We start from the raw sequence: 25256 nt of genomic DNA, 5'->3' as shown, positions 1-25256 counted from the left end.
AAAAAAGACCAGTTAAAAATGGAGGGGATTGTGATCTGAAATGGCATCCATTACCAGTACTATCTGGGAGGTAGTGCTTTCAAACATGGAGGGGTTGGGGAAGAAGAAAATACTTCATTTTAGTTGCTTGTTTCCTCTCTAGAAAGGATATTTGTAATTTGTCATGTTTTTCATCATCAGTTTTTTATTCCATGGTGATTTGCTGTGAAGTTCAACTGTTCTGTTTGTCTTTGAGTGCAGCTGTTAGGAAGAAGTGTCTTTTCCATCCTTAGAGTAGAATGAATACTTCTATGTGTCAAAAAGATCAAACTAACCCTTGCTGTATCATGAAAAATAAATACCAGATGAGAAGTACATTGCAAGTTTCAGCAATCCGTGGTATATAGGTGCTCAAGGCCAAAGATGTTACCTTTTGTCTCTAAAGGGCAAAATAGATCTGGTGCTTTAAAAATAGTAGTTCAAAAGAAGGAAGGCATAATTGTTCAGTGCAAAGTTTTCAAAAAATATAGTGAGTAGCAGAAGGTGTTTGAGCTCCAGAATGAATGAAAACTGGCTTCTAATGGATTTGTCTTATGTTTGCTTAATTTTTCAATGCGTGGCAGTGTCAGATTGTCTTTTGTCAGATGTCACAGAATGCAAGAAGCCGGGTGCCATCAGTGATCCATGATGAAGGCAGGCTTCTCTTGAGAGTTGCACCTGACTGCACGTTTGAAAAGATGACACAAGAGAGATGCTGAGTATGTGAGTAGGTTCGTCAGTTTTTATGACTTTCCCTCTGACAAGGGGACAAGCTGAGCAAAGGACAGACGATGGGTGGGAGCGCTGTTGTGGCACTGCTGTAAGAACCAAGGTACTGGCCAGGCAAGTTGCTTTTATTCCCTTGTTTCAAAAAGAACAGAAAGCACTGCTTTATGGTGCATTGAGGCATTTTTCTGTAAAGCTAAAAAAAAAAAAAAAAAGAGAGAGAGAGAGAGACATTTCACTCTTCCTTAGAAGCCAAGTACTCCTTAAATGAAGTACTTTCAGGGGCAAAGATTTTGGGCTTAAAGAATCAAGGGTATGACTGGGGAGAAATATCTGGTGTTCCTATTAAAGCAGTGTACATAAAGCATAAATACATTTGGTATAGTAGGTAGTAAAATGGAAGTGTGTTTATTTCAACAGAATATTCCATCACTAAGGTACAAGTAAGAAAAAAAAGCTGTGCTCTATCACCTCATTCTGTTGTAGGAACACATTTCCATATATTAGAGTAAGATCTCAGAGCTTTCTTACATCCAATCCTTGTGTTTCCCCGTGTTTTACTTTTTTAGGCTAGACTTGTACAGAATTAAGGTAAATTCATTGTTCTGCACGATTTTGCTTGCATGCATTGAGAAAAAGAAATAGCTGATTGTGTTGCAGCTGGCCTTCACTGTGCATATTTTTATTGTTAATTATCATCATTTTAATAGGATTTTTTTTCCCATATCTGTGTACAACTAAGTATCTTACTGAGACAGAAAAGAGATTATCTGCTTGCAGGATCTCATTGACCATGCTTCTGGAATAACAGCATCGCACATTATCTCAGGAAATGTCTCTTGTGGTAAGTGTGTCTGTCTTGAGAACGAGAGCCACTATGGAATCTCTGTGAGCAAAAATTGTTTTAACAGAGAATTGTGGAAAATAAATTGTATAGATTGTGTCACAGTGAGATGCTACTTCTTCAAGTAAAATTGCACCAGTATTTGATTTATAATTTCTTTTTGTTACCGTTCGTAGGTCTCAAACTTCAGAATTACTTGTAGCTTCTAGGTGAGAACAGTGGGAGTGAGAGAAAGAGGCAAGAAAGAGTGAAGTATGAAAACAGGAGAACAGCTTCTTGAACCACTCCTTAGTTATAAAGAATTGTTGATGGAGTTGTAACAATTTAACATTGCTTATGGGCTTGAGAAAAAAATAATACAATAGTAGTGATTATTTTGGGCACTGTGGGGTTGTTCTGTGCATACTTCTCTGTGGAGACTATAAAGTTAATGAAAATCCATAGGAACTGTAATTACAGTCTCTCCTGAATTTGGGGTATGTCTTTTATAGTTCGTTGTTTTGATTAATAACCAGTGCACCTATTTAACTTCAGTTAAATGAATGGCAGCACAAAGCACATGGGTTCTACTTCTGCAGCTTGAGGAGGTGCAGAATGTAGCTATTCTACTTTTTCCTGAAATCTCATTCACCAGTGATATCTTTTTTATGTAGTAAGTGCAAATTAAGTAAGCCTGAATTGGTGTTTTGTAGTCTACCAGGGAATCATTTTGATACTCTGTGTTGGGGGAATATAGATCTTCTCTTTAGGAAAAAAAATAAAATCTTTAATATGGAAAATAACTAGAATAGAATTTGATTAGCACTCTTCATTCAAAACATTGCTAAAATAAATAAGATCACTTATAAGTGTTAGCACTTGAGATTAAAAGCTGAAGATGTGCCTGTAATGTATTACATTGGAATGAGAATATTAGTATGAACGGTAATTTTTCAAAACAAAAAACAAAACACACATATGAATGGAATCTAAGGCTCAGAATTACAAACAATCAATCATTTTACATTCTCCACATCAACTGCTGAGAGGAGAGCAAAGGGCTATGAGTGAATTGCCTTCATGGGGCACATAGGTGATGATATTTTGATCACATTTTGATCCACCCATTGTTTGGAGTGTGGAGTTTAAATAAGGTAAAATTTAGCAATTTTCCAGAGTGGAAACGCAAAACATGAAATAAGCTAAAAGCTGCCCCCCTTTCTATGAACTCTGTGACTACCCAAGTGGGAACAGAACTTAACCAGATGTACATGTGCGTTTTGAAGATGGTTAATGAAGCTCATGTGAAGGTGATCAGTGTAGATAAGCAGCATATTGACTTTCTAGAGACTTCCTAACCATGCTAATTTCATTTACCTGAACCTACTAAGCACAACAGTGGTTAAAAAAATGCACTCTCCAGTGCTAGACTGTATGCTTTGTGATTTTTGAGGTAAGTGACTTGATATAAACCTCATAGGATGATTGCATTTTCCTGCACACGCAGGCACAGTACGTTGGAGCAGGGCTGTCTAATGGTCCAGCTCTCTCAGCTCTTCTGTGGTGACCCTGCTATATGCATAATTAATTGCAGCTGGGGTTGCTTGGGTGCTACACCTCACCTTTCTCAAAGGTCAGTGTGCAGGGTTTTGAAGCCAGAAGGTAGTGGTGTGCTTCACCAGTTTCCTTCCATATGTGAACCTGCTACTTGGTTATTGCTGCTCATCCTGCTCAAAAAGGTAAGGCTGAGTGTGTTGTTTTCTTTTGTTTAATCCCCCCCCAAAAAACAATCCAACATCTAAGGACATCACTAATTTTTGCTAAATGTTAGTTTTCTCTTCTATTCCCTAGAATCTAATCTGTATTTAGAAACGGTCTGGGTAGGCCCTTTGATATGTTTCAGGCAGTTTTCCCTTCATGTGCCAGAGCCTTTGGTGTGTGCTGTAATTGCTTGCAGCTATTGAGAATGGGAGCGTGATTGTAAACAGCCACTGGGCAGTCTCTGCTTAACTTGCTATGTCTATTTTCACCCAGTCTTCTAATATTTCTCCTCTGAGTTTTAGATGAACCCTTGTGGGAGAGAAAAGTTAAGTTTCTACTGGTTATTCGCCTGTTCTTGCCATTCTTGTAACCTTTTGTTTCCCTTTGCTGGTTTTGGAACCTGAGGAAAAAAAAGGGGGGCTGTGAGTGGATACATTTGTGTACCTTGAGCAGATGAAGGCCCAGCAGTAACAACATCTGCACTCTTGTGCTGTGAAAGTTTGGTAAAAGGTGCCTGAGAGTGTTGTATGTCTGCAGTGAGAGGGGAGGAGAGGGAACTTAAGCCTTTTTATTTGCCACAGTGGCTTCCTAGTCTCTGCAGTTACTACAGTGATACAGAGTGGAGGGTGGTAAAGCTCCACTTTGCTCAGAACAGCTGGGCTGCTTTCCCTTTCACACGTACTTGCTGTTTCAGTTCCTGTGAAAAACAAGCAGTTTGTGTAAAACAAGCAGTTGTGTTGGTTTTACTCTGCTATTTCATGTCATGGTGTGAAAAAACTGTGCTAATAATCATTTTATTTTTGCTCATTAAAACAACTGATAACTTCAGCTACTTGCCCAAGTCCCTTTGTTTTGCACTTCTGATGTGAACCAGGTGGAAGTGTTTGGAGTAATCAATGCAGGCAAGTTCTGCAAATCCAAGGAGATAAATAGTTTTTGTCTCAAGTCCCTATGGCAAGCACCCCTCTACACAAACATACTGGCTCTTGTGCTGCAACAGTAGATGCAGTTAACCAGTAATACTGGTTTTTTGGGAGTCTATTTAGCTTGCAGGTATCATCATTTTGAATTAACATTAGAAAGTGTTTTATTCAATGACGCCTTCAGAATTACAGCCACTAAATGGTTGTCTGCTGTATCAGGTCTTTGCATGCTGCTTATGTTTTTTAACCCAGAACTTTCTATTAAAATTAAATTGCTTTTGCTGTTAGCTTGGAATTGTTTAGATGGACTTTCTGTGTCAAACAGTGTGCCAGGATTTTAAATTCCATCTAATTCCTTCTCACTTCATTCATATCAACCTTGAAATTGCTGTTGATGTGAGGATGCATTTGCACAGAGGAAAATGGCTGAGCTCATGTCTTGAAAGCCCACTTTAGGAGTATATTGACTATTTTAAAGCATGGAGGGCTAAACTATACCTTTAGTATTTGTTTTAAAACTTGGGATTACTGAGCCTGATAAAAAGGGAAATCCATAGTAAGGTTTTAAAAGTTCTTGTTTTTCCTATGCCAGATTTATCTGTTCTTTTGAGGTAAGATATAAAATTATATAAAGAGATAAGAGATAAAATTATGTAAATAAAGTGACAGGGAGAATATCTTCCCCAGGAGAGTGAGTACTTGCCTGTTTGCTTGGATACAGCGCTTAAACGTTTGGCTTGAGCAAGGTCAGAGTTTCATGTCAGACTTCATCTCTTCTTGGCAGTAGCTTCTGAGCTGTTCTCTGCCTGCATCTCTTAAGGTGGTTGATGGGTCCGGAAGGGGAAACAGCGCTCACAAAGGTTTGAGGAAAATGGGAGAGAGGGACTGGAGGGAAGCAGCTGCTCTCAGAAGAGATGTTTTCTCCTTTTCTAACTATTGTAGGAGCATCAAATAGCTACGCTTGGCAAAAAATAAAATTAAATTAAAAAGCCAAGCCTCTGCATTCCCAAGATCTTCCCTGGGCCTTGTCTTTCTTGAAGCCAAGGAATCTGAAATATTTTGGCAGAGTCAATGCTGTACCCTTGGCCAATATATTTGTAAAAAACTAAGTGTACTGTTCTGATGGTTGCACACAGTGTTTTTTTGGCTGAGAATTAAGTTACTGAATGAATTTGTGGATCGCAACATGACTATTGTAAATACTTACTGCCTTCCCAGGTGTGCATATTGGTGTATAATTTGAATTTCAAGCATACGCAGAATTAAACTCATTTATCAAGTATATGAGAAGCCGCCTCATTCTCTCCCCCTTTCTCTCTCTCTCTCTCTCTGGCAAGGTATTCAGGAACCCTCAGTTGTTAGGGATAATAACTATATTGAAAAAAGAGGTAGGCTTCCCCGAATAGAAGAGAGGCAGGAGATGCACTACAGGCTGGAAGAGGATGGCATTCCAGAGAGCGTGCAGCTTTAAACAGACCTAGCAGCCAAAGGATGAAGGGGAAACAAAAGGAAAAATTAACTTCTTCTGTATGAGGTGGTCACAGAGTCAGACAGGGTCTAAGGTTTCTGTCTGTCCCATCACTGCTAGCTAGACCCCACCTCCGAATCATCAATGGTGTTGCCACTGAGTGATACCGTGAGGAGCGGTGAATTCCTTCCCTCTCCACCACAGGTTAAGGGAGAATAGCTTTGAAAATAGCTTTGCTTGTAGATACAGAGACAAGTAAATCTAGAAGGGATAAATGGAAACAGTAATTTGCACAGCACGCAATCAGGTGGAGCAATTAACTACTGCAGTAAGGCAGAAGGCTACAGACAGTAGCTGGGTTTTTAAAAGGCCTGAATATTTTCCTAGTCATGAAGTCACTGGTTATAGACGTTAAAAGGAGGAACATTTTTTCCAGTGCCTGGGTACTTCTGCCATTTTCTGCATTTTACTTAGATTAAAGACAGTGACGAGGATCTGCAGTTGATCTACACTTACATGGCCAGGATCTACATTTACATGGCCAGCCTTGCTCTGCTTGTGTACGTGCTCCAGAAGATGCACTTCTCTGTTTTGAAAGTCACCGCGTGGTCTGTGCGTGAGCTGTCCGAGTCAAACTGCTGCTCAGCTTTCAGTTCCAAGCCATTTTCTTTCTAAGTGAAGGCATGTTTGTTTTTTTTTCCTGGCATTTCACATTCTTCATGTTTAGGCACCATCACTGCTTAAAGATGCCACAGGCCACTGACTTGTGTGTCTGGAGCCCATTTGTTTTCTAGGATTTTTATCGTTGCTTATAATTAAAACAGATTTTTAGCAGTGCAGCTGCAGCCTGATTGCAGTTATTTTAATGAATCTTGAATGAAAACATAATCCAGCTTCATCTCCTGCAGTTGTGTTGACAAAATTAGAACTGGAGGAATCAAAAGAAATAGTAATGACTTCCCCCCTTCCTGCACCAAATTTAAAACCATTGTTTGGTAGGGCGGAGCAGAAAGTGGTCTCTGTGATGAAAAGGAGGACACTTCTGAGGACAGAGCTATGCTGTGAAGTTGTACAGCTCCCTTTTTTTGATGCTGCTGCTTTCATGATCCCTTTTCTTTCCCTTTTTAAAGTTTCTACTGGCAGCATCAAGTGACTCATTTGGGGGTATTCTGGAAGTAAATGGATGCATTTGAAAGAATTTACTTCTAATTTCAGAACAAACTCACAATAATGAAAGCTTTTCTTAGTGAGAAACGTGTGACAGTGCACGTGTCAGGCGCTTAAATTTGGGCAGTTTCCTCATGGTGACAGGGAGATGTCACCCAGAATGACTGCAAGCACTGATGAAGCAGGGCTGTGGCATGACTCGCTGCACATGAAAACGTTCTTGAATTTTTGTTAGTATTGGGGTGGTCAGGAAAAGCAGTGCTGAAAGTGAGATGCACTTGGCAAGCCCTCCAAGGTCTCTGATGGCATCTCCCTGTCTAGTGCTTTTTTTTTTAATTTTTTTGCTGTAAAACTTTGCTTGCTGTCAGACTGCGAAATGGCCAATGCTCTGCTGATCGGCAGTATTTTGCAAGCAGCCCCTGCATCGCCCTGAGGAAGGATGTTTGGTTTGCTTTGAGTTATCTGTGTTGCGACGAATCCTTTTCCATTGCTATTGAAAAGGTTCTTCAGAAACTATTCAGGAAAGTGGAGCTGAGGCTAATTATTTGTACAAAATCAAGCAACCCTATGATGCTGTGTTGAATCACCTTAAAAGACACCCCTTGTTTGGAATCTGTTGTGGATTGTGTCCCACATACAGTCTGTCAAAATGTGCGTTAGGTGCTAAGATGTGGGATCTGGGTCTGAGGACCAGCAATGCTTTGGAGAATAAATCCTTTCCATTTCCATGAGTATTTGGAACAGAGGCTGGCAAAATGTGCATTCATAATAATGGCTGTTCTCCACTTAATTTGAGCTATTCCAGCTCACTTCTGCCAATGTTAAATTAAACTTTAAGAATTAGGAAGGATAAGGAAAGAAATTAAATTATGATGAGATAGGTCTGCCAAGCTTTGTGCTAGGGCACATAGAATTTATGGCAAGCCAAACTTGGTTTACCTGTCAAGAGAGGAGATTATAAAAGAATTTATTTAGAAGGAAGCTGAAACGCTTATTTTTATTTAATGTCTTAAGGATTGTTCTGCACATTATCAAAATAATTACTTCCCATGCTTACGTAAGTAACACATTATTTTCTTTGAAACTATTTTGCACCTTAAGTATTTTGTCCATTAAAATGATTCCATGTTTCAGTTTTTGTTATTTCCTTTATAAAGGAGCACTTGTAAGCACCTATAGTGAATTCTTCTAAAGACTTACTATAAAATAGATATCCAAGTATAAAATAAGGCATAAACAAGCTAAACTAGTGCACACACAAAAGAACTGATATGATAAGAGGAAGATCATTTTATTACCAAATGCCAGTCCTTGAAACAACTGCAGGACTTACAAAGGAGTCTGAATATTGTTTGCTTCAGACTAGTCACTCCTCAGACCTTCCAGTTTCCCTGGTAGCCTGCGTGGTCATAGGGGCTGCTGCCGTAAGGGCAAAGATTTGTGAGCTCTGGGTAAATGAAGAAACCACGTTCCTCTCGGCTCTGGTGAGTGGCCCTGCTCTGTGACAATCCAGGACACCTTTAGAAATTTACATCTGATGTGTTGATATTCTTACATGTAAAAACCTTTTGGGGGGGACAAAAAAAAGTGTCGTCCAGGCGTGTATCATCGAACTGGGTTTCGCATATATAGGAGTTAATATACGAGTTGTATGTGTGTGAGTGATACCAAATGCTGTGACTGTGGTAATCCCTTGTTAATAAGGGGATTGGCTTGCAGTACAAAATGACTTACATAATTCTGCGTGCTGCATTATCCCTTCCGCAGGTTTGGAAGCTTTATGTGTTTCCTAGCCCTCAGTACCTTCGTACTTCAATGCAGCACCTGCAGAACTTGTTCTATGAAATGGTGGCTGTGTTCCTCAGACACCTCAGCCCTAAATCCAGTGTTTTGCTCTTGACTGATATCTATGGTGTGTGTACACATGAACTCCAAGCTCCTTCTTTCTGTCATGTTTGGAAATACCCAAGTATTGAGTGTGTTGCCTGTCTGACTGCTGTTTGTGACCTGAACCTGCTGGAGTCTAGGAAGAGATCTTCAGGTTTGTATTTCTGCTTGTAGAGAAGGTGCCATGCCTCTCTTTGCAGTCAGAGAGGCCGAGGGGTTTCAGCCTGGCAGCCCCTGGGGAATGGGGAATGTGGTGCTGTGCAGCAGGGAGCAGAGCTGGCTGCAGTGGAAAATTTGGGTCAGAGGGAAGGGTGCAGAGAAAGAAGACAAAGGAGCTGTCTGTACGGGGGAGGTCTCAGTTCCTCAGGCAAGGCACACTAGTCACAAGCTCCTGGGGCTGCTTCAGGGGTTACAGGAGAACTTGTGCTACAGAGCTCTGCCGATCTGCCTAAGAGGCCGATGGGGTTTCAGCACCTTTGTGGGTTCTCCCTGGCTTCTTTCCACTGCCTGTTTTGCTGGTGACCATCTGTCTTGCTGCTCAGTTCCGTGCAATGGCTTAGCAGTATGGAAGGCTAAAAACCTCAGCTGAAAGCTTTCCTTTTGTTTTCTCTTTTCCCTGAGCTGTGCTAGGTCTGAAGCAATCCACTTGCAAATACAAGAGAAAAACAATCCATCTTATTAGATGCTCTTCTTCCCTGTTGGGTGGAAAATGATTTTTCAGAAAATTTCCTATTGGATATATACTCAGTTTAAGTATTGCAGTTACAGGCTATATTGATAACATTTTAGGTTTTACTTTGGGTTCATTTTTTTTAACAGTACGCAGAAATCAAACATGCTGCTTGTCCCACTAACTTCATCCAAGCATCCATCGTTCTTTCTCTTTACCTGTAGTGTTTCCCACAGGAGTAGCATGAACCCTTCCATGAACCTCCTGCTAATTGCTATGCTGGCGCTTCAAGGCAGGAGAGCAGCAAGCTTTCGTCCTTCAGAGGTAAGCCCGTGAACCCCGTGTCTAGACAAGCAGGGGAGAATGTAACTGTGGGGACATGCTGGCTGCACACTGCTGGGATTTATTACTCAGTTCTCCCCCTAGTGAGGGGACATTTGCCTTCATCTAATACCACCCCTTATATATTTGTGTTAGTTGGGAAATGTTTATTTCCTCTGCACTGTTCAGGATTTCTCAGTCATACAGAAATACTTAAGATTAAGACCTTAATATTTAATAAGCTCTCTATTGTTAAAGAGCGAGCAAGCCTGCCAATGTGAGATTGGGCTGGCAGCTCAGTGGATTAATGGAAACAGAGTTGGCTTTAAAAGCCCTGAATGATAATCTTTAAATATGCTTAGGCATTGTGGTTGTGCAGTTTCCCTGGGGAATCATCATATTCTCTGCTTCAGAAATTGTATTGAAGACATAACTGAAACTACAGCACAACCTTGCCTACTGGCAAATCTACTTTCATTCCTGGGGCTTAAATTCCTTGTGTGTGTCTGTATATGCTGAATGTCATTCCTTCAGGGTTTTCATTTCTTATTATATTGTTGCCACAGGAACAATTTTACCCAAACCTTAAAAAAAAAAAAAGAGTTGCAGAGCAACTTTCTTCCTTGAACAGAGATCTTGTTTAAGCTTTCAAATAAGCAAATGTAGCTATATGGAAATACTGAAATGGAAATTATGTTGAGGCTAGTGATGTGTGCTATCAGTAAGCTAGCCAGAGGAGATTTGAAAAAGACTGGCTCAGATGGCTGCCTGAATTTATTTTTTTTTAACTCCTGTCTGTGAAATTCCATGGTGCTTCTGGTTCATGTAACCCATTTCAATACTAATTCATTCTCTGATAGAGATCTGAGTAGCCCCACTGCAGATGATAATGTAGACACAGTGTGGTGCATTCTGGGATGTCTTCAGATAAATTGAAAGACTTGAGAATATTTTCATTGTAGGAGATTGCTTTTTCTTATTTATGTAAGAACTTACCAGTCTGAAAGGTGTCTGGACTTAAAGTTGCTTTTCTTGTGTACACATTTCTGGGGATTATCTCAATTTCAATTTAATTTGCCACTTCACTTCATGCTATAAAGCTCTCAGAGAAACTTTAATTTTCAGTGAGAGGTCACTAGATTAAAATGAAATAAGCGTGCATCAATCAGAACTGTATTTGTTGTCCCGAATTTCTGTTTATGCTTAACAGGAGCTGCTTGTGTAAGGCACCAGAGCACCCAGCTGTTTGGTGCTAGATCTGATTGTGTAACTGCACACCCTTACGGTTTGTATGATTGCACCGATGTTAAGGAAACTTTCACTTGCAGGACACTGTGCTCCATATGAGTATGTGGACCAACGATATGTTGGCTCTGGTGTGCTGAGTTCTTTTAAATGTCATAGATCTCAGAAGTTTTTGGTAACGTTTAAATTGCATATAAATTCACCCCCACTGCTCCCTGGATTGATCTGCCTGTGAGGCTGGAGGTACTGAAGAGGGGCTAAGAGAAATCAGTGTTTGTATCCCTTGGAATTGTTTTCATCATCCTGTGTCCTGCATTAGCTCTGTGAATGTGCGGCATCTGGGGGGAGTAGCTGGGATTTCAGTCATAACCTTGGAAGAGGACAGGAAAGCTGCTAGAACAGAAGGAAAGCAGGATCAAAGGCACGAGGTAAACCAAATGGCACTGAACACTTACATGCATACATTCAACCTTGTATACTGTAGCTGGGGTTGGTGACTGCCCCCCTTTTCTGAACAGCAGCATGCTGCAGACAGGGATCTGCACGTTTACACAAGACTCAACCCCCCCAGTCTGCAAAATCACAGGGTTTTAGACATACTGCAGCCCTGATTCTTTTCTGGGAGCATGTTTTTGAAAGAACACTGTATGTTGTCCAAGGGCTCAGCATGTATTTCATGGGATGCTGCTCTATTGTACCTTACAGTGGGAGGGGAAAAAACGCTCTGCTCAACTGGATAAACTGGAGTACCATGTCACCCATTTAAAAAAATAAATAAGCTTTGCTTGCATTGGAATAATCTGATTCTGAGAAAATGATACATACGTTTATATTGAATGTACATTAACTCTTGATTCCATCAGAAACTAGAGTGTGATTTGCAGTAAGCTTTTAATTATGCCCATTTTTCATGTGATGATAATTCTTTTAAACCTATGAGCACATATTTCAAAGAGCACTTTGATAATGAAGAATGGACTGTGTCACAGTAACCAGCTGTGGTGCACAGTTAGGAATAAAAAGGTGTTTAATAGGGAAGAACTTGAATGCATGGACTTCACAGGAAGGAGATTTAAAACTTCCATTTTTATTAGCACCAAATATCAAGCAAGTTTCATGACAACAAGCTGTACTTCCAAGCTGGTAAGTTGTTTAGGGAAAGTGAGTGGGTAATTATATGACACATTAATTCAATTTATGTACTCTTGTGTTTGCATTTGTTAATCCACGATGCCTTCAGTTGTGCACAGGTCTGAGTTCACAGTTTCTGTAGGAAATGTTAGGAGTATTTCAACTATGAGGTTTAGGGACATCTCTGTTCTTGAAAGACCAAGACACAGCTGCTCACCAGGAGAACAATCAAAGCACCTCTGACTTCTGGGGCAAAATATTCCTATTTCTAACATACCTGTCACATTCCTGCAGCTGAGCTTGTAGCATGAAGAATTTTTCCAATGGCCCTTCTGCACTTGCAGCCCGGTGCAGTCTCCCTACTCAGCTAATGCCAGCGTGACCTTCAAGTTAAGCCACTGCAGTTACAAAGACCGAGGCCGTTGGTGGGGAGGGAGGAGTGCTGAGGATTGTAAAGAAACTTTCTGTGACTTCGGCTGTCACAAGCAATCTGGTGCGGGCAAGTGAGTGAGAGCAGAGTTTCCAAGAACGCACTAGCAGGAGCATCGTGCTGAAGTGCTCTTTTCCGGTAGTATTTGCAAATGCTTCATCTTAATTGAGCCTGTAAATATCATTAATTCCCTTGAGAGGAGGGGAGGGCTCGGTTCCTTCAGAAATGAAAGCAAACTAAAAATTGTCCAGTAGGATTTTGGTGTGGTTTTTGTTGTTTTTGGTTTTGTTTCTGTTTCTAGTTTAAGTTGTCTTGGACAGTTAGCTTGCACAAGTAGAAATGCAGGGATGCCTGCACTGGTCATCACCTCAGGACTGTGTGGATGTACGTGAGCTTTTCAAAAGAACAGCAATGGAAAGCTTTGAGGCTGAGTTCAGCATCCTGCGTGCTTAATATTCAAGCTCAGAAACAGTATCAGAAATAGCTAATGGATTAATTCAACTGATTTTTGCAAGGTAAATTGTGTTAGAAGAATGGGGGGGAGGGAGGGACGAAAAAACAATTCCCTGCAGCATTAGTCTCTCTGGAGAATGCCAAGCAGCTAGTGGTGGTTCTGCTTGGTCAGATGTGTAGGAGTGTGCAGGCTTGCATGAGGGGAACTGGATGCTGAGAGAGTGGTGCAGATGCAGTTGCTAGTTAGGTTCTTAACTAGGCTGTGGTGTGAATTACCTGGTCACAGTACTCACTTTTCTCTCCTATGCAGGGACTGGTCTCCTAGCACAGTGCCAAACCTAAGGTTCCCAACACCACGTAAGATGCCAGTCTTGCATAGGATGCAGAGTTATGTAAATAATTTCGTCCTCGCTGCATTTGGCAGAGCGGGCCCCTGATTAACAGGGCAGCCCTGTGTGCAGAACAGCAGGTTTAAATGGTACCGTACAGGTGGAAGGTCTGGAGGACCTACGGGCTTCAGCTGTACAGCCGAGGGAAGGCATTTGTGCAGCAGGGAGGTGAGGTGCATCTGAATAGACTTGCACAAACTGGTTCCTGAAATCCTTTTATTTCTCTAGTAATTTGCAATATCTTCAGGACAAATGCTTCACACCTAAAACTTTTGTCACTGTCAGTATGGAAAAATAAATACATAAGCAATACACATTAACAGTTGCTTTTTATGCTGTACTTTGTACAAAAGTTAGTTTTTTATAGATATATACAGTTACATTTTCTTATGTTGGCTATGGTTTGAACCATGTCCTGTAATAGTCCCTTGGAAATGTCATGGGAGGTTTATACTGGATAAAGGATCCCATCCTTTCAAATTATTCCTTTAACCACCAGTACTGGGAAGTCTCTGTTAAAGTCCTCTGTCGTAACAAAGTGTTCTGCCTAAACCATTTCTGCAGAAGTCATTTTAACAGATCAGCCATTTCATCACTAAAGAAACGTGTTGTGAGGTAACTTCTAAGCACCCTGCGTAGCTCTCTAGCTTGCACTGCCATAGCGAATGCTTTCTGGCTGTTGGAGGGAATGTAAGGTAAGGTGTACTTCCAGGTCAACAAAAAATCACAAGTTCTAGTGAACAGAATAACATACAGTATTTCTATGGGGAAATAGTTTTAATAAAACTATATTTAATAAAACCGTATAAAAGAATCAAGGCCTAGGGGAAAATGACCTATGTATCCAACTGTTTGGGTTTCAGAAAAACATCCTTTCAAATTGCAATCACTGGGTGAATTGCTAACGATAGATTCTTTATTTTTTGCTTTTTTTTTTTTTTTTCAACATACCAGAAAGTAAGGGTCATGTTTTTATGCCTCTTTGAAAATGTTTTTTGAATGTTCTTGTTTTTATGTGCTACTGTTAGTGGGGTTTCCTTTGTAGCTGCAGTGCTGTGCCACCACAAAATACTTTATAGTACACAGCAAGTATAATCAGCTAAGCCTGACATTCCTAGGTTGTGCTAAGTACATTTCAGAAAAAAATAGCAGGATGTCAGCTGAAATGCTGGGCTAGTTGTTGATTAAAATAGAAACACCTCTGTCTGTGCCAACATGTAGTTCAAAACGCAAAGACAACTGAGCTAGGCTGGCTGCTGGGGAAGGTAGACTAGACTTCCAATTTTGAAACAATGGGATCCTGAAAACCAATAGCGTACTCTATTTCCCAGGTTAAAGCTTTAGTGGGAAAATAAATTAGGCTGTAAAGGTAAATAGAGCTGCTCTCTGACCATAAACTTCCATAACATTTGTTAACTTAGCATTTTAGAAATTTAGAGCCAATGGTGAATAAATGAAACTGAAAGGCAAAATGTTTGAAATACATTTAAGAAGGGGTGGTTTCTTTAATGTATATGGCATGATGAAGTTGTGAAATTCACTGCTACAATGTAAGACTGAAGTAGAAAATCTTCACAGAATTCAGAAAAAGGATTAAGGATAGATATGGTTAATGAGACCATCTAGTGGCACATTTAACAGGATGAAGAAAATCCAAGGAATACAAGCCTGCCAGTGACCTAAGGGAGTTGGAAGAAACTTCACCAAAGGATTGGATTATCCTTTGTGAGATTTCCTGCAACAGCCTCTAAATCTGGTTCTCTGCTTTCAGGCCATGGTTGACCCCTAACACTTGCAGTTGTCTGTCTGTGTTGTTCAGAAGGCACCAAATTTAGAGGCAGTTTCACTCGTGAAGCTGTTTGACCTGGAGGGTGCAATAAATTGTATTGAACAGGGCAGTGTTAGACAAGGCTTCAGACAAGGTACTTGGCTAACCAGACTGGTTTTGATCTGATGTAGTAGGAGTTCCTAATGTGGTGTTCTAGTGTTAATTTTCTGAGTTTTCCTACACACTTTGTGAATATGAGCAACTACCTCAGAAAAAGAGAAGTCAGATTCTTTCAAAATTGCCAATAACACATTCTGAACATAACAGTTGGTTTTGGGTGTACAGTTTTTCGTTATGTTACTAAACATGATCCCCCCCCCCAGCATTTTCTGAAAATTGACTGTATTGACTGTACATAATTTCAGGTTGCTTGTAATAGGAAACAGACAGGGGTATAAATTTACCTGGAAATGGGTAAGCTGGTCAAGTTTAAAAACAAAACCAAAAAAAACCCTAAAGAACCAATAAGAAAGGACAGATCAAATCAAAGATAGGCAATGAGAAATGACAAAAAGTATGCTATGTATTTTCTTATTGCATATAGTGTGGGTGTGTGTGCATGCTTGCACACCCATCTTTGGGTATGTATATACTCGCTGTAAAGCTTGTTGTGTAGTTCATTATAAAGAATACAAAAGACATTCTGTTGTAAACTTTAAAGAATATTTAATAATTTTTTAAAAATAAAATGTATATTTTAAATTTTGTTCTTTATATGAATGCACAAAAATGTATCATCATAGTTGCAGTGACAAAATCCAAGGAACTGAGGAGACCTGCCCACTGCGGTAAGACACAGGTGACGCTCTAAAAGAATTCATAATGGAATCCAAACAAAATTTCCCAGGGCGAGTCCTGACTTGTTTTCTTACAGTGAATTGCCTAACTCAGTGTCTACGAAGATCATTCACACTTAGCATGAATTCTTGTGGACAAAGGTAATAAAGCATTTGGTTTTAAAACAAATGCCGCAATCGGCTTTCTTGTCCCTGCTTACCTTTGGTGCCACACGTACAGCACAGCAACGAGGCCAAGCGTGAAGTGCAGGGCATTAACTTTGTCCGTGCTGACAGCCTCCTGTCCTGTCTGTGGATGGGAGGAAGCAGCCTGGAGCCACATGCATTGAAAAATAGAACCAATTTTTAATTAGCTTGTGAGAAGTGAGGGGGGTGGGTGGATTCACGTAGTGGCCCTATTACTGATGCTAGGTAATGTATTTTTACAACTTCAGTGCATTTCCTTCCTCTCCGTATTATAGATCATACAATGCTGCATTCAAATGGTAGCTATTAAATGGAAGAATAAACCTTTACAAGTTCATATTACTTGAGGAGGAGGAGTGAAGAAATGTTCACAGAACAGAAACTGGAGTGAATTTCAGTGATTGTGCGCTATAATACATAGAGCTAAATAATTCTATGGTACAAGCAGTAAGATTTGGCTGCTGCTGACAATTACCGTATAGGAAAATAAAACACATTCTATTAAATATATATATTCTTATAATTGTGAAGATGAAAAGCCAGAAGTATATTGGACTGAATCTAAAAGCTAAATCCAGATCTTGCTGAATTCAGTAGGTCCAGCTGTGTGCCCTATGCTTTCACATCTTGTTATTAAGCAGAAAGAGCAATGGGTATAAATTGGGAGTTCTCTGCTTCACTCTGTTTGTTACCTTTGGTTCTGTCTTTAAATGTGTTGAGTCTTCCTTCACATTTAAAAATAAGTGGAAGTAATCTAAAAGGCCTTACTAAAAGTGACAAAAACACTAATGGAAGCGACTGGAATGACTTCTGTGGTGCTCTGCATAAATAGAGTATGAGCACCATTTTAAATGTACTGTGGGGTGGTTATAATCAACCAGTTCAATGTCAAGTTTTATGCGTAAAATGGAACTATTTCTTGTTGTTGCTTAGAAAAAAATGTTGCTGTTAAACATCACAAAACAGTCTGACCTCAGGGGAGAAAGATGCAATGCTTTTAGAAAGAAAATATGTTAAAGCTGATTCTTGTTATATTCAATACGTTCAGAGGTTTGAAACTGGATTGTGCTGGTAATGCTTTAAGCACCGTAACATCTGTTTGGCTTGTGTAAAGAGAGTTACTAACATCAAATATAGAAAACAGTCCAGTGCAAACTATCAGTAAGTTGCACTAGCATCTCTGTTGGCAGTGTGTTTTTTCTCTTCAGTAGTTGATGCTGAATGGTGCTGTTGCAGTGACTGGGATTTACAAAGTGAGCGTTGCTCATACTGCCTCTAGATTGTATTTTTGAAAACTGAGGCTGTTTATCTTTTAAGGATGCCCAAACTGTGGCAAATGATTAGAGAGAACCAGAATGTGTGATGTCTCATCTGTATTGGTTTATTTTATTATTATTATTCTGTAGGTGTAGCTGAAGTCTGGCAGCCTGCTCTAAGGGTTCAGTGTGTGTTACTGGGATACTCACAGATGAGGGTTGTACTCTGTCTTCTCCCTTCACCACCACCGGGCAAACTGATGAGAGTTGCCCCACGTGGGAACTCTGCTGCACAGTGGTTTGCTCTCCTCACTAAAGCTATCAGGTGTGCTGTTAGTTTTTAACAGCAGGGATCACTATGAATAGACTTGTCTACCTTTTGTCTTTCTTAAAAGTCAATGTTTTACAGTTGTGTTCATCGTTCTGGTACACAGCTTTTCAGGGGGGGAAATGCAGAGCTGTCAGCAGGAGCACCTGTGAGTACACACTATGAAGCGTGGCAAAAACTCGCACTAACAGTACCACTAACCTGGAATTGTTTCTGTGCAGGTAAGAAACGTGGAGAGAGGAAGGAACAAACTTCTCCCATCCCTCCAAGAGCATGATTGTTGAGGGGTTACCCTGGGCTCAAGGAGCAGAGAGCATCGAGACCGTGGTGATTACAACACTGAGCGTAAGTAAGTCTCCTGCTCAAGGCACAGGTCACCTGTGTATTGTGGGCTACTCGCTCAGTTTAACCTCTGTCATGGGTTGAAGTCCGTTAACGTTTGAGGTTTGTTGGCATGGCAATGAAGTTCTTTAGTCGTGGTGAGGTTGCTGTGAGAGCAAATGATTGGGAAGCTGCACAAAATGCACACAAGTAACACGTTACTTTGAACTTAGCTTGCACAATTAGATGCCCCGTGCTACAGGGATTGATGTGTAAAATGGGCATAAGTGAGCATTGCAGGCCCAGAGGAGGGGGGTTACTGACCGGTGTTAAGGAGAGACTCTAATAGGCCGTGGGGTGGCAAGGCCAGCTTTACTGCTGGAAATTGCCTTTAAATCAGGGTAAGCAAAATTCACTTGTGGCCGGGACGTGCTGTTGTAAGCACTAGTGGTGCTTCTGGTCTGACCCAGTAAGAATGGCTGCACAGGGCTTTCTGTGAAAACAGGGCACCGAGGTTGTCTCCCCAGGCTGCTGGCTGTAGCTGAGGTCCTCAAAAGGCTGCTGTGGGGAGCAAGCCAGCTGCATTGCTCTGCTGGCCTGTTCGCTGCTGTCTCCCTTCCCCAGGGTGCTTCAGCCTCTCCCTGCCACGTGTACATTACCTGGGGCTGCTTGCTGATGGGGAACTGTTGGCAGTTTGTTTGTTTGAGCAGTAGGGATGAGATTTGTAGATTCTGGAAGGTTCATGCAGGAAGGTACTACATAAATTACTTCAGTTACTGATGTAGGTTGGAGAATCAGACAACTGGTGGCTGCTTCCTGGCAGAAGGAAAGTACTAACTTTGATTTCTGCAAATTCCAGGAAGTGTGGGGCATGTTCTAGCCATCAGCCTTTGAAACCAGTAGGAGGGAGATGGCTGCGAAAAGCAGAACTGAGAGGTGACTCAATTTCTAACAAATGCTGATGTGCCTTGGCTGTTGTAAGCACACAGCTGGAAAAAACTGCCAAGCATAAAAACATCTGAAGTCTTAATAACTCTTGGAAAGATGAGCAATGTGCAAAGATTTTTCCTTAGCAAGGCAAACTCTATCATACCTGCAGACAATGATATTCTAGAGTAAATTAATGAAATGGTGACATTGAGGGAAGAAACAGCTGACAGCATTGTACAAATCTTCGAGTGTGGAAATGAGTGATATTTTTTTGGCAGACTAACTTGAAACAGAGATGATAAAAAATAAAATCATAGTAGAATGACAGAGGAGCCCACTCACAAGTTGTTTACTGAAATGAAGATACAGCTGAAAGTAATTACTTGTTTCCCAGAGGTATAAGTGATAGTGCCTCCTACAAGAAATAGTACTTGGTTATTTCAGTTGGAATGTAAAATGGGATAGAAAGGTTCCCTCTTTCTGAGGTTAGATGCTGGTTATTCTCACCTCCTTTTCAGAACAATATGTGTATATGAATTGTAATATGTATTACATAGTCAACTATCACCTATATGCCACTGGCAATTAATAAGTGAGACAGTGTCCAATATTGTTTTCCCTTAACAGCCAGATCTCACTGTACAGATTCTGATTAAAAGCCTGACTTTGCAGCACATGAAATTAAAAATACTCCTTTAAAATAGCATTTCTGAAGATGATCCTCTCCTGGCTACAAAATCATCTTGAGACACTTGGAGGAAAGGCTGGTTGCTCTTGACATTTTAGCTGTGTGCAAACTGTAGTGAAATTACAATTGCATTCAGTGCTAGCTACTCTGTACCTTCTTTCCATGCTGAAGAATACGCATTTTCTACGCCCTCTCCTCCAGACTCTGAAACGCTGGAAGGCAACCTGGCAGGTTTCACAGAGGTTGCACCAGTGCAATCTTTTCTTAACACGGGTTTGCAGATCAGCCCCTCGTTTGCAGCTTCCTTTGCCTTCCATAGGCCCTAGAAAAGGAACCGTCGCTCTCGGGAGGCTTTCTTCTGTTTAAAGCCAAGGCTGCTTCTTACCTGTGCCAGTTCAAGTACTGACTTTCTTTTCTTCCTCCTTCAGTAAAATGGGGTGATTCACAAAATCTTCAGAAAGATAGCATTATATACAGTTTATAGTACAAAGAGGGGGGGAAGGTCAGATGAATGAGGATGAAGGAGATTTCTCCTGTGTCCTTTGGAGGAGAAGCAGAAAGATTGGGAATGGTATCTATGCACAGTAGGTGTCTGCCTTGACTACCTGACAATACATGGTCATTGCAAAGGTGAGTCCAAGAATCTAAGAGAAAAAGAGCAAACAACCATTTTTCAGTAAGTCAAAAAAACCCTATTTATTGAAACAAATGAAAAAAGAAAAGCATGCTTACACTGGTCTTGTTCCCACACAGGAAGACACATCACATACTGCTTTTCCTGCCAGCTCCTGTTCTTGTTCCTGTTCCTAGTCTGTCTGCCTTTTGTCCTTACCTGTATTGCTGTTTTACAGAACGAACAATGGGAGCGCAGGAGAGTTGATGTCTCTGTGAAAAGCAGCAGCCAGATACTGGGAAGAGGTGTATCGAAAAAAAATGTTTGGATGTCTTTTGCTCAAAAATATTTTATGGTAGCAACTTGCTCAGCTGTGGGGCTGTGGTTATCTCTGTAGCTGTTGCTTTGGAAGACAATCAGTTTCATCCCTGACCCAAAGGGTGCTGTGGTTTACTTTACTGTACTTTACTTTTCAAAGTGTATGTGTGCACAGGTCCCTCTGGGGGAATCACTGGAGACTGTCCATGCATTAATCATAATCATCAGTGGCTCATCAGCAATGTAAGTGTCTCTCCTGCTCAAGCTGTTCGAGAGAAGCAGCAGGCAGAGGTGGTGGTCCTGCTCCCAGCCTGACTGCTGACCTTGGGTAGCTCAATTCCTCAGAAACGGGGCGGAGGAAGAGTCCCATTTCCCTTCCATCTGAAGTACTTACGTGAATGTACTGAGTGGTTTTGCTGGTCTTTTGCAACTCTGCTGTAAACATCTTCACTGGGATAAGGATTTGCCAGGTAGAATTTCTTTGTGTGTGAATTCTATTTTAAGCACCTAATTTGACCACATAAATGGTACTGTTTATATAAATGGTACTTTCTACTGATAGCTATTTTTGAAAGAACATGAGTAAGACATACTACTTCATAAATAAAGGAAAAAAAATTGTTACATATCTGTCTCCTTTCTTGTTCTTCTAGAGTGAAATAAAGCAGTGAGGCTTTAGTCTGCTGTCTTACAATAAACATATGCCTTTTAGAAGTAGCCCTACAATGCTGCCTTCTATTTCCTAATAAAGGAATTCCTTCTGAGACAGTTGTGTAATAAAACCTTGGTGGTTTTATTTTGGTGGTGAATCTGTTTTACAACTTCTATCTAGCATGCATGGCTGAAGAAGATTCTCCTGCCACACCTGCTGTATGTCCTTCAAGTTGTGTCGTGGTGTGATTCTAACTATCAAATCACTAATGTGACAAACAAGAGCTATCACACATTTAGGGCCAGATCAACATCATAACAGCAACAATGGAGGGAGCCCAATTCATTTTAGGTGACAGTAGATGAAGTCTTTCATCATCAATTAGATTCAATCATATAGTACAGCTAGGCGTAGACCCTGACAAAAGTGTTTGTATGCTGAGCTATTTTCTCTGTATTTCACAGCATTTACTAGCAATATTAATCAGCATTTTAAAGTTGTCTGGAATGTTTGCTCCCATTGGAAATTAGCCACTCCTGTTTGTCAGAAAGCTAGTGTTTGCTCTTCAGTACCCTGAACGTCATCAGGGCATGTGGGAAGGACACTGCTATGGTCTACTGGGCATTCAATGTATTTTTTAAAGACTCCCTAAATGCTGCATAGATGCTCAAAAGCTGTTTTTTAAATGTGGTAACAGATTAATAACCAAATCTTGGTATATTGCCTCACTGCCATTTGATCTTGTTACACTTACCTGTTTCCTAAACATATCAGCTTAAAATACTAGCAAACATAAAACTCTACTGAATTTGGGCTTTAAGGAGTCAGGCATTTGCACTGGTAAATTGCAGCCATGACTTACAAGAAAGTAAGATGCATGTTATTCTGCCTAACCCAACACTAGCAAGCGTAAAAACTGAACTGTGATCTCGGTCTCTCTCTTGCTGCTGCCAGCAGTATACCATGCAAAATTTAAAGCCACGGGTTAATTTGGAGTTATACAGCATTAGCTTAGCTATGCCATCCTTTCTGCTTATGTGTTGCCAGTGAGAGAGAGGCAGGAACTGGACACTAACACTCTGTCTTACTGTGTTCAGGAGTGGGCCTCCAGGCTGTAAGCAGAGGGCTGACCTAGAGCTGAAACCACCTGAGCCCTGGTGCAGCTTTCCCTTTGTATCCTCAGGCTGAGGGCTGTACTGCTGTGGCTGCACTGGGGCCAGCCTCACCACCAGCTGGATTAAAAATACATATACTTAAGAGAAAGAAACAATCCACTGCACTGACGGCTGACCTTCCTCTGACCAAAGTTACACTGGAAATAACTGCAAGTCACAACCTTAGCAGCAGCTATCTACCAGTCCGGCCTACCTACTTTCACAGAAATTAATGGCAAAGAACAGTTTTATCTGCAAGGTTGAATTCTGGGAGCAACATCTAAACTTAGAACTTGCCCTAGGACTTAGGATGGAATTGAAGACTTAAGCTACCTTTACGCCAGCTCAAAATTAGATATTTAACTTAATCTGATTGGCCTCTCTGGAAAATTACTGAACAAATACAGGTACTCTAAAAGGCAATTCACCCTACAATGACTAGGATTCTGCCTCATCACTGCGTTCAGTGTGATAGATAAACCACATGGTAAGGTGCCTGCTCTTTGCAGTGCATCGTGACACAGAAAATGTGTGCAGTATTCCTAGTTCTCTACCCACTACACAGTATTTTAACAGAATGAAAACATGGGAGACACTTAAATCTCTGAATTTTAGTCCAGTATCATGCAAAATATGAAATTATTAAATTAGGCTTAGGCAGAATATATCTATTTATTAACATTTAGTTGTGATTACTTAGGATTTGAAAATAAGTATTAAAGTTTACCTGCACCAGAGCTGTGCACAATCCAAAGATTCCCACTGCTAGTAGGTTTTCCTGGAGCCATATTTTCACCGTTTCGTAGCAAGGCTGGAAAAAAACCACAAAACTTATTAGCTCTAAACACATGGAGGTATTCCCCTGGGAACATAACGACAGAAAGTACAACACTAAGCTGCTGGGTACCCTGGTTTGTCCTGCCACCACTGGAGCAAATACGGCGCCTTTCTGGCTCAGAGCCTGCACAGGGAGTACTAGCTGTAGTACTGCCTCCAAAATGCCGCACACGTGCATGTGAAGCGGGCCAGTAATTAAATATAGCCAAGAACTAGATTTGGGGCATCCTTGCCTTCTAAAATCCCACTAGAAGCAGTTAGAATTTCAGAATGATCCTTCCCATTTTTCTCCATGCCTCAGGAATGGTTTATTACAGAACATATATAATAAATAGGCACACGCACACACACACAAATATATACACGTTACACAAACAAGGGTGTCAGTGAGAGCTGCTCAGCAGCCTCTCCTGCTGCACAAGGACTGCTTTCTTTTAGCATTTTCCATCATTTTAAACTGCAGTATGGGTGCTCCTCCATTATTTTCTTCCTGCTTTAGATTCCACACTAGCTCTAACCTCAAGCTGTACCCTTGGAACATGGCAATCCCCCTTCCCTTGGAGGGACTGGAATTGGCTGAGGTGAAGCCTTTCTTTAAATAATACACTCTGTGGGACAACCTTGCACAAGCACTGCCCTGTGTCCTGGAAATGTACATGGGCAAGGTTGTTCAGCCTTCAGTTAGTGGCTTCCACAGTATGTAAATGGGATTAATGCCTACCCAAACAGTCTGGTTTTAGCCTGGTTAACCTGCACCAATTATCTTGGTACCCTGAATAAAATAGAATAAGAACTTTTAAGTCCTTAAATTTGGAATTTGACTTGGAGCTACGTGAGAGCTATGATGGAACCGTGTTTGGTTACAACTCAGCCTCTACCAGTGCCAATCCATGGGTGTGAAATCTCACTGAAAGGTAACTGGGATCTCTTGCACAGTTTCTGTCTTCACAAATCATTAGAACAAGCAAAACTTCATTTCAATGCTATGTCATCAGCTGGCCCTGCCCCATGCCCTTCCTGGGTGTTTACACTACCTGTAATTAGCACAAACAATTGCTGAGCTAATTACAGACAGAAATTTGGGCTCTGTGAGCAGCAGAAGCCCCTGAACTAGGGTGCCTAGCAGGAGCAGAGCACACACGGCTCACAATTATGCCTCATGTCTGCTTGTGCCACACAAAGCTACAGCTATGCCAGTGCTCCAGGGCATATGTGTGGGAAGCCATTTGCCTTTACCTTAATCCAGGAGGTGGACGTTAAAAAAGGCAATCCTGTCATTTCCTAGTTTGATCTGTGCGGACTGTGCTCCAGATCAGTGAAGGTACTTGGCTGCCACATGAAAGGCCTTCAGCTCCTAAAAGTATTCAAACTGGCAGTATCATCAGAGGTGAAAAGCTGTAGCTCAACACAAGCCTTCTAAAACCCAACTAAAGCTGCCCGAAGTTATACCACACCTTATCACCTCACAGCTAACTACTTCCTGCCCTTCACCTGGGTTGGAAGGAGGCTGCTGAGCTGCAGCTGGGGAATGACTCACCGCTTTCCACCAGGTCCCTGGGGAATGGAGCCCACAGTTCTCGCTGAATTCCAGGCAGCAGGAGTCTGGCACCCGGGTTGTATTGTACACTTCAAACCAGTCAGTGTAGTTGGAGACTCCACAGCATCTGAACTGGAAAAATAAGAACCGAGATGATACTGTAAGGACGATCTGTTCCTGGTGTCTGCTTGTTCTGAGGTGATGGAAGAAGCTTCCATGCCTGCCATTGGACGCAAACACTGGACACCTCATTCAGTGCACAGAGTTACACTTGAATACACCAGCAGGAGCTTGAAACTTTAAAAAAATAGTATTTCCTTAGCTTTACCCATACAGGCTAAAGTAGCTAATGTTGAGACAAGATGCAAAGGCACCTATTTACAATGCCAGGACACTGCA

At 41.1% G+C, this 25256-nt stretch overlaps 1 protein-coding gene and 1 long non-coding RNA gene across 11 annotated transcripts in view; one reads left to right on the top strand and one right to left on the bottom strand.

The window, feature by feature from the left end:
- The first annotated feature begins 184 nt into the window (after nucleotides 1-184).
- Nucleotides 185-12915, top strand: LOC137857696 (uncharacterized). Its single transcript, XR_011097228.1, has 2 exons — nucleotides 185-3306; nucleotides 9668-12915. It is a non-coding gene; the product is annotated as an uncharacterized lncRNA (long non-coding RNA).
- Nucleotides 12916-13614: 699 nt separating this feature from the next.
- TSPAN4 (tetraspanin 4) overlaps nucleotides 13615-25256 on the bottom strand; it is a 332463-nt gene continuing 320821 nt past the window's right edge. For all 10 annotated transcript variants that reach the window (XM_068684539.1, XM_068684540.1, XM_068684536.1 and 7 more), the window contains 3 exons: nucleotides 24858-24989; nucleotides 23211-23294; nucleotides 13615-20390 (listed from right to left, as the gene is read on the bottom strand). In XM_068684539.1, the coding sequence (XP_068540640.1) occupies nucleotides 20322-20390; nucleotides 23211-23294; nucleotides 24858-24989 (285 nt within the window). In that variant the 3' untranslated portion in view covers nucleotides 13615-20321. The remainder of the gene's footprint in view (nucleotides 20391-23210; nucleotides 23295-24857; nucleotides 24990-25256) is intronic.

The sequence above is a fragment of the Anas acuta genome, chromosome 5, assembly GCF_963932015.1.
Source record: "Anas acuta chromosome 5, bAnaAcu1.1, whole genome shotgun sequence".
Lineage (NCBI taxonomy): Eukaryota > Metazoa > Chordata > Aves > Anseriformes > Anatidae > Anas > Anas acuta.
This window is presented reverse-complemented; position numbering and strand designations above follow the sequence as displayed.